This window comes from Dermacentor andersoni, chromosome 2 (genome assembly GCF_023375885.2).
Source record: "Dermacentor andersoni chromosome 2, qqDerAnde1_hic_scaffold, whole genome shotgun sequence".
Lineage (NCBI taxonomy): Eukaryota > Metazoa > Arthropoda > Arachnida > Ixodida > Ixodidae > Dermacentor > Dermacentor andersoni.
In genome coordinates, this window is record NC_092815.1 from 95,353,623 (window position 1) to 95,365,677 (window position 12,055).

At 44.7% G+C, this 12,055-nt stretch overlaps 1 protein-coding gene across 3 annotated transcripts in view; it reads right to left on the reverse strand.

Moving 5' to 3' along the window:
- LOC126541608 (sodium-dependent multivitamin transporter-like) overlaps positions 1-12,055 on the reverse strand; it is a 59,544-nt gene that overhangs the window by 36,721 nt on the left and 10,768 nt on the right. For all 3 annotated transcript variants that reach the window (XM_050188453.3, XM_055076775.2, XM_055076776.1), the window contains exon 2: positions 2,185-2,683. In XM_050188453.3, coding sequence (XP_050044410.1) covers positions 2,185-2,586 — 402 coding nt within the window. In that variant the 5' untranslated portion in view covers positions 2,587-2,683. The remainder of the gene's footprint in view (positions 1-2,184; positions 2,684-12,055) is intronic.

The following is a 12,055-nucleotide window of genomic DNA, read 5'->3' on the forward strand; positions in this document are numbered from 1 at the left end:
CGGGTATTTCCATAAACGAAAAAGCGGATGAAGCTGCCCGAAATGGACTTAAATACCGAAAATTTAGAAGAACGTTTTTTTTACAAAAGCCGACGCTTCGAGTATGGCAAAAAATATGCCCGTGAAGAAAAGGATCGTCTTTAGAATCTGCCGCTTAACCAAGGTAGCTTTATGCAGTCGAATGACCCTGCAGTAAAATGATCAATTCCACAGTCCCTTCCTCGCCACTTAGAGACATTGTACCATAGGCTTCAACTGAACGTAGCATTCACGAACAATTATTTGTGTCGCACAGGGCGTACCACTGATCCCTACTGTGATAACCGCGGCAGGCTAGAGACAGTGGAGCAAACATTGAATGCCTCGCGCACCGTGACGAGAGACATTCTCTTTCGAGTGCCGAATGGACATGATTTGTCATTATTCGCTAACGTTACTTAGCAGCTTAGGTCCAATGCCCGGCCCTTCAAAGCAGCGGTTGGTTCTGGATTTATTGATCCAATACCTATCAGAAATTGGGTTTGTTGGAAATCCCTAAAGAGTCACTGTATGATATAAAAAAATCCTGAATTCACCCATCATCTCACCTGTAAAAATAATTATCAGGTTCACTGGTTCATTTCCTATATATTTTTATTCTATTTCTTTTTTTTTCACTCTCCTCTGGAATATTTTAATTCCTGTGAGAACTGAAATTTGGGCGAGTTTGCGAGAATTCATACTTCACTTGAAGCATAAAAAACGAAGACACAAGAAAAGAAGAACAAACATGACGAGCGCTGCTTCAAACTAAAGTTTATTCTCGGAAAACCACCCCATTTATCAGTCGACACAGATTAAAAGCAACATACATCATTGGGCAAGCGTGCTCCAAACCACCCAAAAAGCCTAAGATGGTTGTAGAATTCAATCAAAGCACTGCTATGCACATAAAAAAACATACAAAAGAACTAAAGACTCTGAGAGCGTAAGACATAGATACAAATCCAATACTGCCAATGCCCACATGATAAGGGCCTGAGTCAGGACTTGTTTCTGTCTTAGGTTCTCGGAGCCTTTAGTTTTTTGTATGTTTGTATGCGCATAGCAGTGCCACGATTGAATTTTGCAACTATCTTAAGCTTTTTGGGTTGTTTGGAACACGTTTGACCAATGATGTATTTTGCTTTTAATCTGTGTCGACTGATAAATAGGGTTGTTTTCCGGGGATAAATTTTAGTTTGGAGCAGCGCTCGTCCTGTCTGTTCTTCCTTTCTTGTGTCCTCGTTTTTTTTTTTTTTGCGCTTCAAGTGAAGTATGACTTGTAGTCCCCTCCCCCTCCTTATACAGAGTAGAATGTCAGTGGTTCTATATACATCGTCAATAATATCTTTTATTACGTGTTTTCTAATATAAACACTCTCTGCCTCTGTTTCAAAGTTTCCATTTGCTGTGTTTTATGTGCGCGTTTATTTTTATAATTTTAATGTGGACACTCCTTTGGCGAAAGTAATTTTGCTCTGTTTATCTTTCGAGAAGGGTTCTTTTTTATTCAAAAATTTGCGTGCTCCTGTTTTTGTGCCTGTTACTACAAAATAAACACGTAAATATGCGCTTTCGATGTGATGTGGTGCTAAATTGCGAGTTGTGGGGTGCGCCCGTTACTTTAGACATTTCAAAAAGAAATAAAGATAATTAGTCGTTAGCTCCGGAACGAATTCACACCGCGCTGAAGCAAGCCAGTGAGATAAAATTGTGCTTCGTTACTTGAAACAAGAATGCGCTGAAGGGAGAGTAGGGGCCGCGGCGGGCCACCCCCCTGGGTGCCGCTGAAGCTATAGTGATGCCACTGCGTCTATGGAAATGAGCCACGTAAACACATGTTCTATATACTACCAGGCTTTCTTTTTCTCTGGTAATCGCGTATTCTGAATCCTAATATCATAGCAGAGGTACACATGCAGACTATATCGACATTGCATAGTTATACAGGAATAAAAAGCGTGTTTGCATTTCTACGTTCGACGGAGAGCCTGATAAGTTCGTCTTTTTGGCCGGGACGCGGAGCTTTTCGGCAGCCGCAGCATGTTTAGCGAGGCACAAGCGCCCCCTGTGCTACTCTCCGTAATCAATTGATCGCGCACGTAGATACATTTGAAGTCACATCTTTCCATTTCCATGACCCAACGCTCACGGTTCACTCACCTCGTAGGCTGTCATGACCTGGAGCTGGTAGAACACGGGCATGAACAGGTGCGCCGTCACGGCCAAAGCAAGCCCGTACGACACGAAGGTCATCATGTAGAGCGTTCCATTGCGATACACCTCGGCCGCATTTCCCAGTAGGTAGGCGGCCGATATAAAGCTGGCCATGAGCGAGGCGCCAACGGGAACCGCGGGAAGCCGCCGCTCGCCGTTCAGCAGCAGCGAGATGCCGCTCTTGGCGTCGCTGCGGCTGTCGTGCCAGGCGCTCCACAGGCCCAGCGAGCCGGACATGGCCAGCATGCACACGAACACCGCGTAATCGTAGTACGTGAACCTCGCCAGAAGCTCCTGGCTGCTCGGAAAATGCAGCAGCGTCGACGCTTGAGTGTACACAGACTCCATGGAATCACGAGAGGGCTGTCACGTGCTCGCTGCGCAGTGGTCGGCGAAGTTCTCGCTATGCGATCTTACAGCAAGCCTGTATTCGGCAAGACTGCAGCTGCAAGCATAACCAGGAAAGAGGAAGCGCTCACTTCGTGTGTCTGCAGTGAACCAAGACCTCTCGTACAAAAGAAGGCCTGCACACACTATCTGTGACTTCAGATAGGATGGCTGACGCCTGCAGGTGTTGAAAACCCCGCTTTGTAAAAAAAGTATGAGCACGCTAAGTGTCGCCCGCATCTCGCTACTGCAGTTTATAGGCTTTCCCGCGCGACGTTACAGATCAATAGAAGCTGGTCTCTTGTTATAGAGGAGAATAAACGCTGGATTGTCGTCACCACGTGCTTGTAGATATCAGAAAAGTAGTACCACGAGACTACTCGATGCGTTCACAGTAGTACGATGCAACATGTTATTTTTTTATTGAGCAGCGTAAACACTAAGAAAAGAAAAAGTAGCAGTTTCGCCCGAAAAGCGAAGCATCGACTGCGATTTCAAATTAGTGGACAGCTATACTAAGTAAGGACAGTAGTTTTATTAGCGGTATAAAGTTGTAGACATAGGCATACTAAGTAAATTAACAAGCATGATGTCACGTGCGCACGAGCAAACATGAGCACGTCTCATCCGATGACTTCGCAAACAAGCTGTCAAAACGCTTCAGTAAGTAAGAGCGGCAACAGTACCGAGCCAATTGACCTTCGTGGACCTGTCGCTTTAACGCGAACAACACGTCGAAAGCGCAGCGCATGCGAAGCCACCGGCACTACGCGCACTCTGCAAACATCGCAGATCGCTTTGAAGTTGAGGCCCGCGCGTCCGCGCGCTTTGGCCACGTCGCAGATTGCTTTCAAAATAAGGCGGCAGCACGGCCGTGCCCTAAGCAGCAGCCGCGGGACGAGAACGCCCCAGCTCCCTATTCGCGCCCTCGTGCCTCGCGCGCGAAAGGAGAGGGCGCCCTTCCGGCCGGCCTTCCTCGCTCGCGCACTTGAGATTGAGCCGCGTTCGCCGGCTCACCTTCGCGCGCTTTCGCTCGTACATACAGCATACGGCGACGATTTTCTCGGCCTTGGACTTTGTACGGAACCTCACGGCGACGGCGACGGTTGAAATGCGCCTAGAGTACCCAAATAATTGCTATCGCAATAAAATGTTGATGTGTACAGATCTTTTGCGAAAGTAGTTTGTCGTGCATTCCCATACAGCGTGCTCCTGTGACTACTGATACCGAAAAAGAGCTCGCAAGCACTGCATGCACTCACTCGCAATAGGTGAGTGATCGCGCGAAATTGCCTCGCTTTTTATTTTTCAGTATTACAAGGAGCACATGTTTTTTTGTGTGTGTGGTTCATGACAATAAACTGAGATGTAAGAAAACATCCCACCTAAGCATACATGTCACTGACACGGACAAGTCATCATAACGTTACAGTGGGTAAAAAATTATTTATTTAGCTCTATTCAGAAGGAACTAGTAAAGCTATTGTCCAGATAGAAATTGCGTAAGGCCTTTTGAGCTTCTCCATTTTTCGAACAATTCATTCACTGATAATTGAGGCCTATTTAGATATTTCCCGCCGATGTTGGTAAAATCGTGGACAACCGATGATGATGCGTTTTACGGAGGAGTCATGTGTGCCCCAGAGTACGTCGTCTGAAGGGTATTTTCCGAATCCGATATAGAAAGCGGGGTGTGTAGCCTACGCCAAAACGGGAAGGGTAAGCAAAGAAAGTGTCGCTTTAAAGACTCAATTCTCTAAAGCCAGACACTTATTTAATTGAGGTTGTTGATCAGCCGACATCGTTTACTTACATTACAGATCTTTACGCACTTGCCGTGGTGGTCCAGTGCCTATGGTGTTCAGCTCGTGAGCACTAGGTAGGGGGCTCGATTCCCACTTCCGGCGGCCACATTTGGGGCTAGACGAAAGAACTACCGTACTTTGGGTGCGTGTCAAAGTTCGACAATATGGTTCAAGTTGATCTGAAGCCACCACCCCATCACGGGCGCTTCTTACAACGTCAGTCTGTTGTTTTGGGAAGACTAACTCCAACACAAATATTTAAACCTCTAGCTCGTGCAATATTTACGCGTTATGGATCATGCCACCGTTGACATGTTAGCTGTTAGCTTCTGGCAACAGAACTTGCGTTGCCCCTATTTTTATCACATGAGCTTGCTCTCTCCTCTTGATCACCGAGTGTGTGGGTGTGTAAGCAAGCACGCTTTTCCGGTGTTCGTCGACGTCGAGGACGTTCTCTTCCAAAAATAAAATGTACAGTGCCATTTTCAAACCGGGTCACGGATGCTTCCTACCTCGACAAGCAAAGAAATGCTAACGTCAATGCACACCTCACCTGTATGTCGGCAGAATTATTTTTACGAAATGCCCTCTTCCTCTTTTTTTTTACTGTAATGCGCAAGGCTGTCGGTCACCATAACCATCATCACCATCCCAAGACAAAGTTCCATTGCAGAACAAGGACCTCTGCAAAAATATCCGTGCACCGCTGTCTTGCGTCAGCCGAAAGCAATCCGGGCTCACAGATTTCTTAATCGCACAGCTTCATTTCCTTCTCGTCACACTCGCCTGGGTTTTCCTGGCTTCCCGTATACTTTTGCGTCACTAATGGACCTCTGCGGATCTGTGCTATGCATTGAATTTTTATTTATTTTATTTCTGACCTAATCGATAACACTTCTTCTTAGCCTTAACTAAAATATCACCAATTAGCAAGTGTCCGATTGACAATGTTTTGTTGTACTTTGTTGGTGCGCCGTTCAAATCCTTACTGTTGCACTATTTCTTCTTTTGGGAACTGCCTTTTTTTTACTATGTATCTTGTATAATCGTTTTTTGAGTACTAAATGCCCCTCCTGCTAGTTCTAAGTTCAGGACCTGCAGTATTTTGCTGAATAAATAGTTTAAGGAACCTATGCTTAACCCTGTCAGTCACGGTGTCACCATTTTGTGACCCAAGTTAAAATTTTAAATCTCCCGACTGTGACGACGAGACAAAAATTGAAAGTGGTGCTGAAAGTAAATATACAATTTTTGTCTCGTCGTGGTGGTGAATGTAAACAAAAATTGAACGTGGTGCTGAATGTAAATGTAGGAAGAACAAGAAGAAGTGTATCTGTTCGGTCGCTGTTTTTAGGTGGTGCTCTGAGTTTTCTGGTTTTTTGGACATTTACGGTTACCATTGACGACGATTGATTAACAAGACGCCGGGTGAAGATTAAACGAGCCAGGCGCCTTACAGGTACGCCATTTCTTGTTTGACGACCTGGCTATTACCCTGCCGCTATGGTGGTCGGAAGCCGAGAACATCGTCACGAGCCTTATGCTCGCCCAAAAGTAACAAGCCATATGAATGATGCTACGGGCCGTAATGAAAAGCCTGGGGCCTTGCAAACGCCGCAAAACTTCATAAAGCCGGCACGTTTAGTTCTCCACAACTCGGAATCAACTTCAGCGAATTCAGGAATAATGGCTGACGGTGAAGCCGAGAGCAAGAAACCTCGCCTAGAAGACAGCAAGCACGATGATACAACATCGAATTATGAGCTAAGTCATGAAGACGAGATGGGTGAAGATGCACCATTTACTTTGGTCACATATAAGAAAAAGCGAGCCGAAGGCATTCCGGTTGTCTTTCGCCCAACAAGTGAAGGTACTACTTTTTGGCAAGTAAATCCAAACCGAGTGTCTGCCGAAATAGTTTCCGCTGCCAAAGAAAAAGTACAGTCTTTCAGGACGACCAGAGAGGGAAGTTTCAATGTCAGCATTGCTTCCTTAGCATCGGCGAAAAGCCTTTTGATGCTCTCAAGTGTAGGCGGCCTGGAAGTCAAGCCCTTTATCCCAGAGGCATACACGCGAAACGTTGGGAAAGTAAAACATGTGCCTCTGCAGTATACAGACGAACAACTCCTACACTTCTTGAAAGACGCAGGATTTATATCGGCACGCTGACAGATAAGGTATTCCCGCCAAGAAGATGGAGGAGTAAAGTCACATCCACTTCACACGGTAATTCTGACTTTCAGAGACGATCGCCCTATTACAGGAAGAATTTAGTTGGGTTTCACCAGTCACCCTGTCGAGGAATACCTAGGACCAGCACTTGGCTGCTATAATTGCCGGAGATTTGGACACATGGCGAAAACCTGCCGCAGCACACGTCGATGCAAAATCTGCTCAGAAGATCATGACCACAAGGAGTGCAAGTCACTTCTTCAACCTAAATGTGCAAACTGTGCCGGGAACCATGCCGCCTCCTTCTCAGGCTGCCCTCAGAAAAAGGCAGCGGCACAAATGTGTCGACATGAACTAATCCATGGAAGACAACCGCGACGCAATGAACCCGCACCAAACCTTGAGATTGTTCATCCAGTGCCAGATCACCCACCTCAGCGGGCACCGGAACCACCGCAGCCAAGAGCACCAACAAGCTATCCCTCCTCTAGAGAACAACCAACAGTGCAATCAAGAGACCAATCAAGAGGATAACAGTCAAATGCCCAGTCTTATGCATCAGTACTACGGAAACCCAGACGACAACAGGCAGAAGGTAATACACGAAAAAGCTCCAGTATTCGCACACATTTCCCTCAGCGACCTTACGCATCTACTGCAGAGGTAACACCAGCAAATAGCGAACATACCACAGCATCGGAGACACAACTGATTTTGCCAATGCTTTTCGCAGCTCTTAAGGCAATCCTATCTGCTCTGCCGGAAGCAAACAACCTACCAGATGTGAAAGCCTCTGGAAGCACTATTGTGTCAACAAACCGGGCTGAAAATGCGGCAGACAGTACATGAATAACCACTACGAGAAGTTCTCCATATTTGAATGGAATGCCAACAGTATTGAAGGAAGTGTGCTGACTTTCATAAACTGCTTGTGCAATACAACTTCCCAATACTTTGCATTCAAGAGGCGGGAATCAATGACGACTTTCGCCTCTCGAATTATGTGATATACAAGACTTCTCGTCAAGGTGCTGTTAGCAGAGTGCTCCTGCGCGTCAGAAAGGACCTACCATCTTATCAAATTCAGTCCAGTGATTCAGACTTCCCGGAATTCATCGCATGTAAAATATCCTTTGGCAAGCTCTGTATAACAGTGATTAATCTGTATCTACAACCTGCAAACCGGATTTCAGTAGAAGCGCTAGTGGTCTTTTTTAAAATAGCTCATTTTAATGTATTTATATGTGGCGACTTCAATGCACACATCATCTGGGGTAGTGATCATTATTATGCACGGGGTAACGTTATTGAGTGCCCCACAGATAAATGCAACTTGGCTGTTTTAAACGATGGGTCGCCAACATTCCTTCGTGGATATAATTACTCAAGCTGCATAGATGTTACCCTGTGTTCACATGATCTAGTGAATGGTGTAGGATGGACAACAGATATGGAAACGCGTTAATCCTTGTTAATCACCCTAGCATGCACTATGATATCAGGCGTTACAGCAGACTAACCAACTGGCAAGATTTTCTGTACCGCCTAACGAATCAAATTAATCAACATGCAACAGTGGAAAGATTTACAGAATTTTTGCAGGATAATATGAACATATGCACAAAAAAGGTCCCAATTCCAGAAGGTTATGCTGCAGTTGACGGAGGGTATGAACACCTAAGAACCATCCGACGCCGATCCGAGAGAGCTTACCGACGGAGCAGAAGTTTAGAAGCATACAGAAACGCTCAGAAAATACAAAATGTAATGCGCCGACGAATGGAAAATTTAGGCAAACGGCGCTGGCGCGATTTATGCGGCACGCTGTTTCCTCGCACGTCTGTCCCACGAATTTTTTTAGTAATTCGTTCTTTAAGCGGACCTGTAACTTAAAAACTTTAAAAGTTTTTAGGTATGTTGATGATTTTTTAGTGCTTTTAAACAATAAGGGTGACTTTACATCCCTTGCTTTTATTTTAGAAGCTTTTAACAACCAAGGCCAAGGGCTTGTTTTTACTCATAAACTTCCTGACGACACAGGCCTGCAGTTCTTAGATTTAAAACTGTCTTTTGAAGTTGGCCACGTCTGCTGGTCCTATCAACCGCGAACCATGAAGCAATTGCTGCCGTACGATTCCGCACACTCTAAAGTGGTGAAGCGAGCAGTTGGTAGTCTTTGCTTGGAATCGGCTTTGCGGAAATCATGCGCACGCCAAATGCGGTCTAGTTTTACGAACCAAGTTGGACGCCTTTTGGCAGCTGGTTTCCCTTTGACGGTCGTCAATGCTATAGTAGAGTCTCTTCTGCAAAAAGTAAAGCTTGGAGCACGAAGGGCGAGCGCTGAGGTCGAACGACCGAAGGTAAGACCAGAGGTTATTCCCTATGTACACAAGGTGTCACACAACCTTAAACAGGTTGCTAACCGTCATGGTATTCCTCTGGTTTTCTCTGCGCCCAACAAGCTTTCGAAGCTGTGTTCTCGAGTTTGCTGTAAGAGCAGGCGGGGCTGCCGCACGAGGCATGAGAAGCCCTTTGTTGAGTGCTCCAGAGGGGTTGTTTATGCAATTCCCTTGCACCCTTGTGGGCAGCTCTACATTGGTCAAACTGAGCGTTGTGTGAATGACCGTTTAAGGGAACATGCGCAAAAACTAAAGGAAAAAGAGGATAAGGGAGCACATTTGGTGGCTCATGTTACCGCGTGTGGTTGCGACGCTCGATTTTCTGCGACAACTATTCTTGGCAGGAGCGGCAACGCGTCTTCTAGGCTCGCACTTGAGGCCTTCTTTATCAAGAAGAATAGAGATAGATGTGTGAGTGAGCCTTCCATCACATTACTGGATGCCGAATTTAACTTCTTGCGCAACCGCCTTTGATGTGCATGTACCGGCTTCTCTTCTGCTTGGTAGGCGCAAGCGTGGCAAGAGGATATATATATATATATATGCACTATCCTTCCTTCCATTAAACAGTTGCGAGTAGCACTTGTCCTTGTCTGTCTTCCTTGTGTCTGTGGTTTTTTTTTTGCGCTAAGCTACTACTTCAAATATGGACGACCAACTAGCCCAACAGTCAACTCTTCTGTAACACAGAGCTTCCCATTTCGTGCTCTCTCTGTAGCTCGGGAAACGTGTGAAATAATAGTTGCAGATGAATTTTGTGAGCTTATTTCCAGACCTGCTTTTTCATCGCAATGTGCAGAATTTGATATTTCACTAATGTTGGCTAAGCGAAAAATTACTGCTTGCTACTGGGCCCAACATCCTCAATTAGATCACACTTTCACATTAAGCGAGCTTCAATGTGCAATTGCATCATGTCGCCAAAAGTCCGCTGCTGGGCCGGACGGCATTACGTACAATATGCTAAGAAACATCGGACCGACAGGTACAAATGCTCTCTTAGACATCTATAATAACTTATGGATAGAGGAAACTGTACCTGACTCTTGGAAAGTCGCTCGAATCATACCAATTTTAAAACCTGGTAAGACGCCCTTGTGCCTTGAATCCTTCCACCCAGTTAGTTTGACAAGTTGTTTATGCAAAGTAATGGAGAAAATGATTGACGCACGACTCCAATGGTGGTGTAATGAAACGAATGTGTTGTCCAACTACTTAGTAGATTTTAGAAAACATAGATGCACAATGGATGCAATATTAGATATAGTAACCTGTGTGGAGCACGAGCGTGCACGTGGAAACATGACTATAGCAGTATTCCTAGACATCAAGAGGGCATTTGACACTGTTAGTCACGTTCATGTTCTGCTAAGCATGTTGGAACTTGGTCTGTCTGGCAGGTCCTTGCGATGGATTTATGAATTTTTATCAGGTCGCAAAATATTTGTTCAGGCGGGTGAAGGAAATAGTGCTGAACATGTTGTCAAACAGGGAGTACCGCAGGGAAGCGTACTTAGCCCCTTCCTTTTTAACTGCGTCATGGCTGATTTAACGAGAAGGCTGCCATCACAGTTAAAGTTTTCACTGTATGCAGATGATGTGTGTATTTGGACTTCTGGGTCTAATGCTCAACTACTTCAGATGGCATTGCAAGACGGCATAAATATCATCAACCATGCAATTTTTGAGAGAGAGGAATGGTACCATCACACGCAAAGCCAGCTGTATTGCCCCTCACTCGGAGGCAGTAAAAAAATTTAACTCTTAATCTGGAAGGACACCCTCTAATGATTGTCACACAGCATCGATTTCTTGGCGTAATACTTGATAGGCAGCTATCCTGGGCACCCCACATAAAAAAACTCGAAAACGAGGTCAGTGCCATAGTGACTGTTCTTCGCAGACTTGCAGGCACATCATGGGGTGGATCAGTATCGTCCATGCTGACTGTTTGAAATGCATTAATCCGACAAAAGATTGTGTATTCCGCGCCAATCTTACACGGACTTTCCCTCACTTCAGAAGTGCGACTTCAAAGACTTTTAGCTAGAGGACTACGCCTACGCCTACAGTTCTCTTGTAATAGCTGAGGCTCGCCAATCACCATTTCCAGTTACGTGAACTACAGAAACATGCCGCCATTATTTCCGTCTTCAAACCCAGCATAAAAACCACCCATTGGCTCTTTACATAATGAAACGAGATAGAAGTTATGTTCCTATAGAAATTCAAGAAAATCTTCACATATTGGCCAAGAAATTAATTTTGGAATTCAGACATCGAATATCCTCCATGGCTGCTTACAGTGCCAAAAATCGAATTGTCAGTAGATGGGATATTAAGAAAAAGAGACATGTTCATTCAAGCTGCTCAACAACTAGCACTTTACCAGATATATATATATATATATATATATATATATATATATATATATATATATATATATATATATATATATATATATATATATATATACACACACATATAGATTCAGGATACACACCCGTCTATACAGACGGCTCCAGTACAGCAACCTCTTCAACTTGATCATTCATTATACCGCACCTCAACAAACAAGAATCATTTAAGTTATCTTGTGCGACTTCGTCCACAACGGCTGAACTGTTCGCAACCCTATGTGCGATAAAATTTATATTGTCATTAAGAGATGATGCGCAAAAATGGATAATTTTCAGCGATTCACAGGCGGCTCTAACATCACTCTGCAGCACAAAGGGGAAAACATTCAGCGACAGTATAATATATGAAACACTTAAAAACCTCACAAAGGCAAGCGAAGCGAAACATGCAGTAGCATTCCAGTGGATACCAGGGCATTGCAACATTCTTGGCAACACAGCAGCCGATGAAGCAGCACGACAAGCGCACCTCAAAGATCATACGGTTCCGCTCCCAATATCAAAGAATGAATTACGCTGCATCATAAGGACAACGTCTTTCAGAATGTCTAGAAACACTTGGTTTGACCAGAATTCTAAGAGCTCGGAATTATACCATATTGATCCATTGATTGAATTCAAATTTTCATTGTCA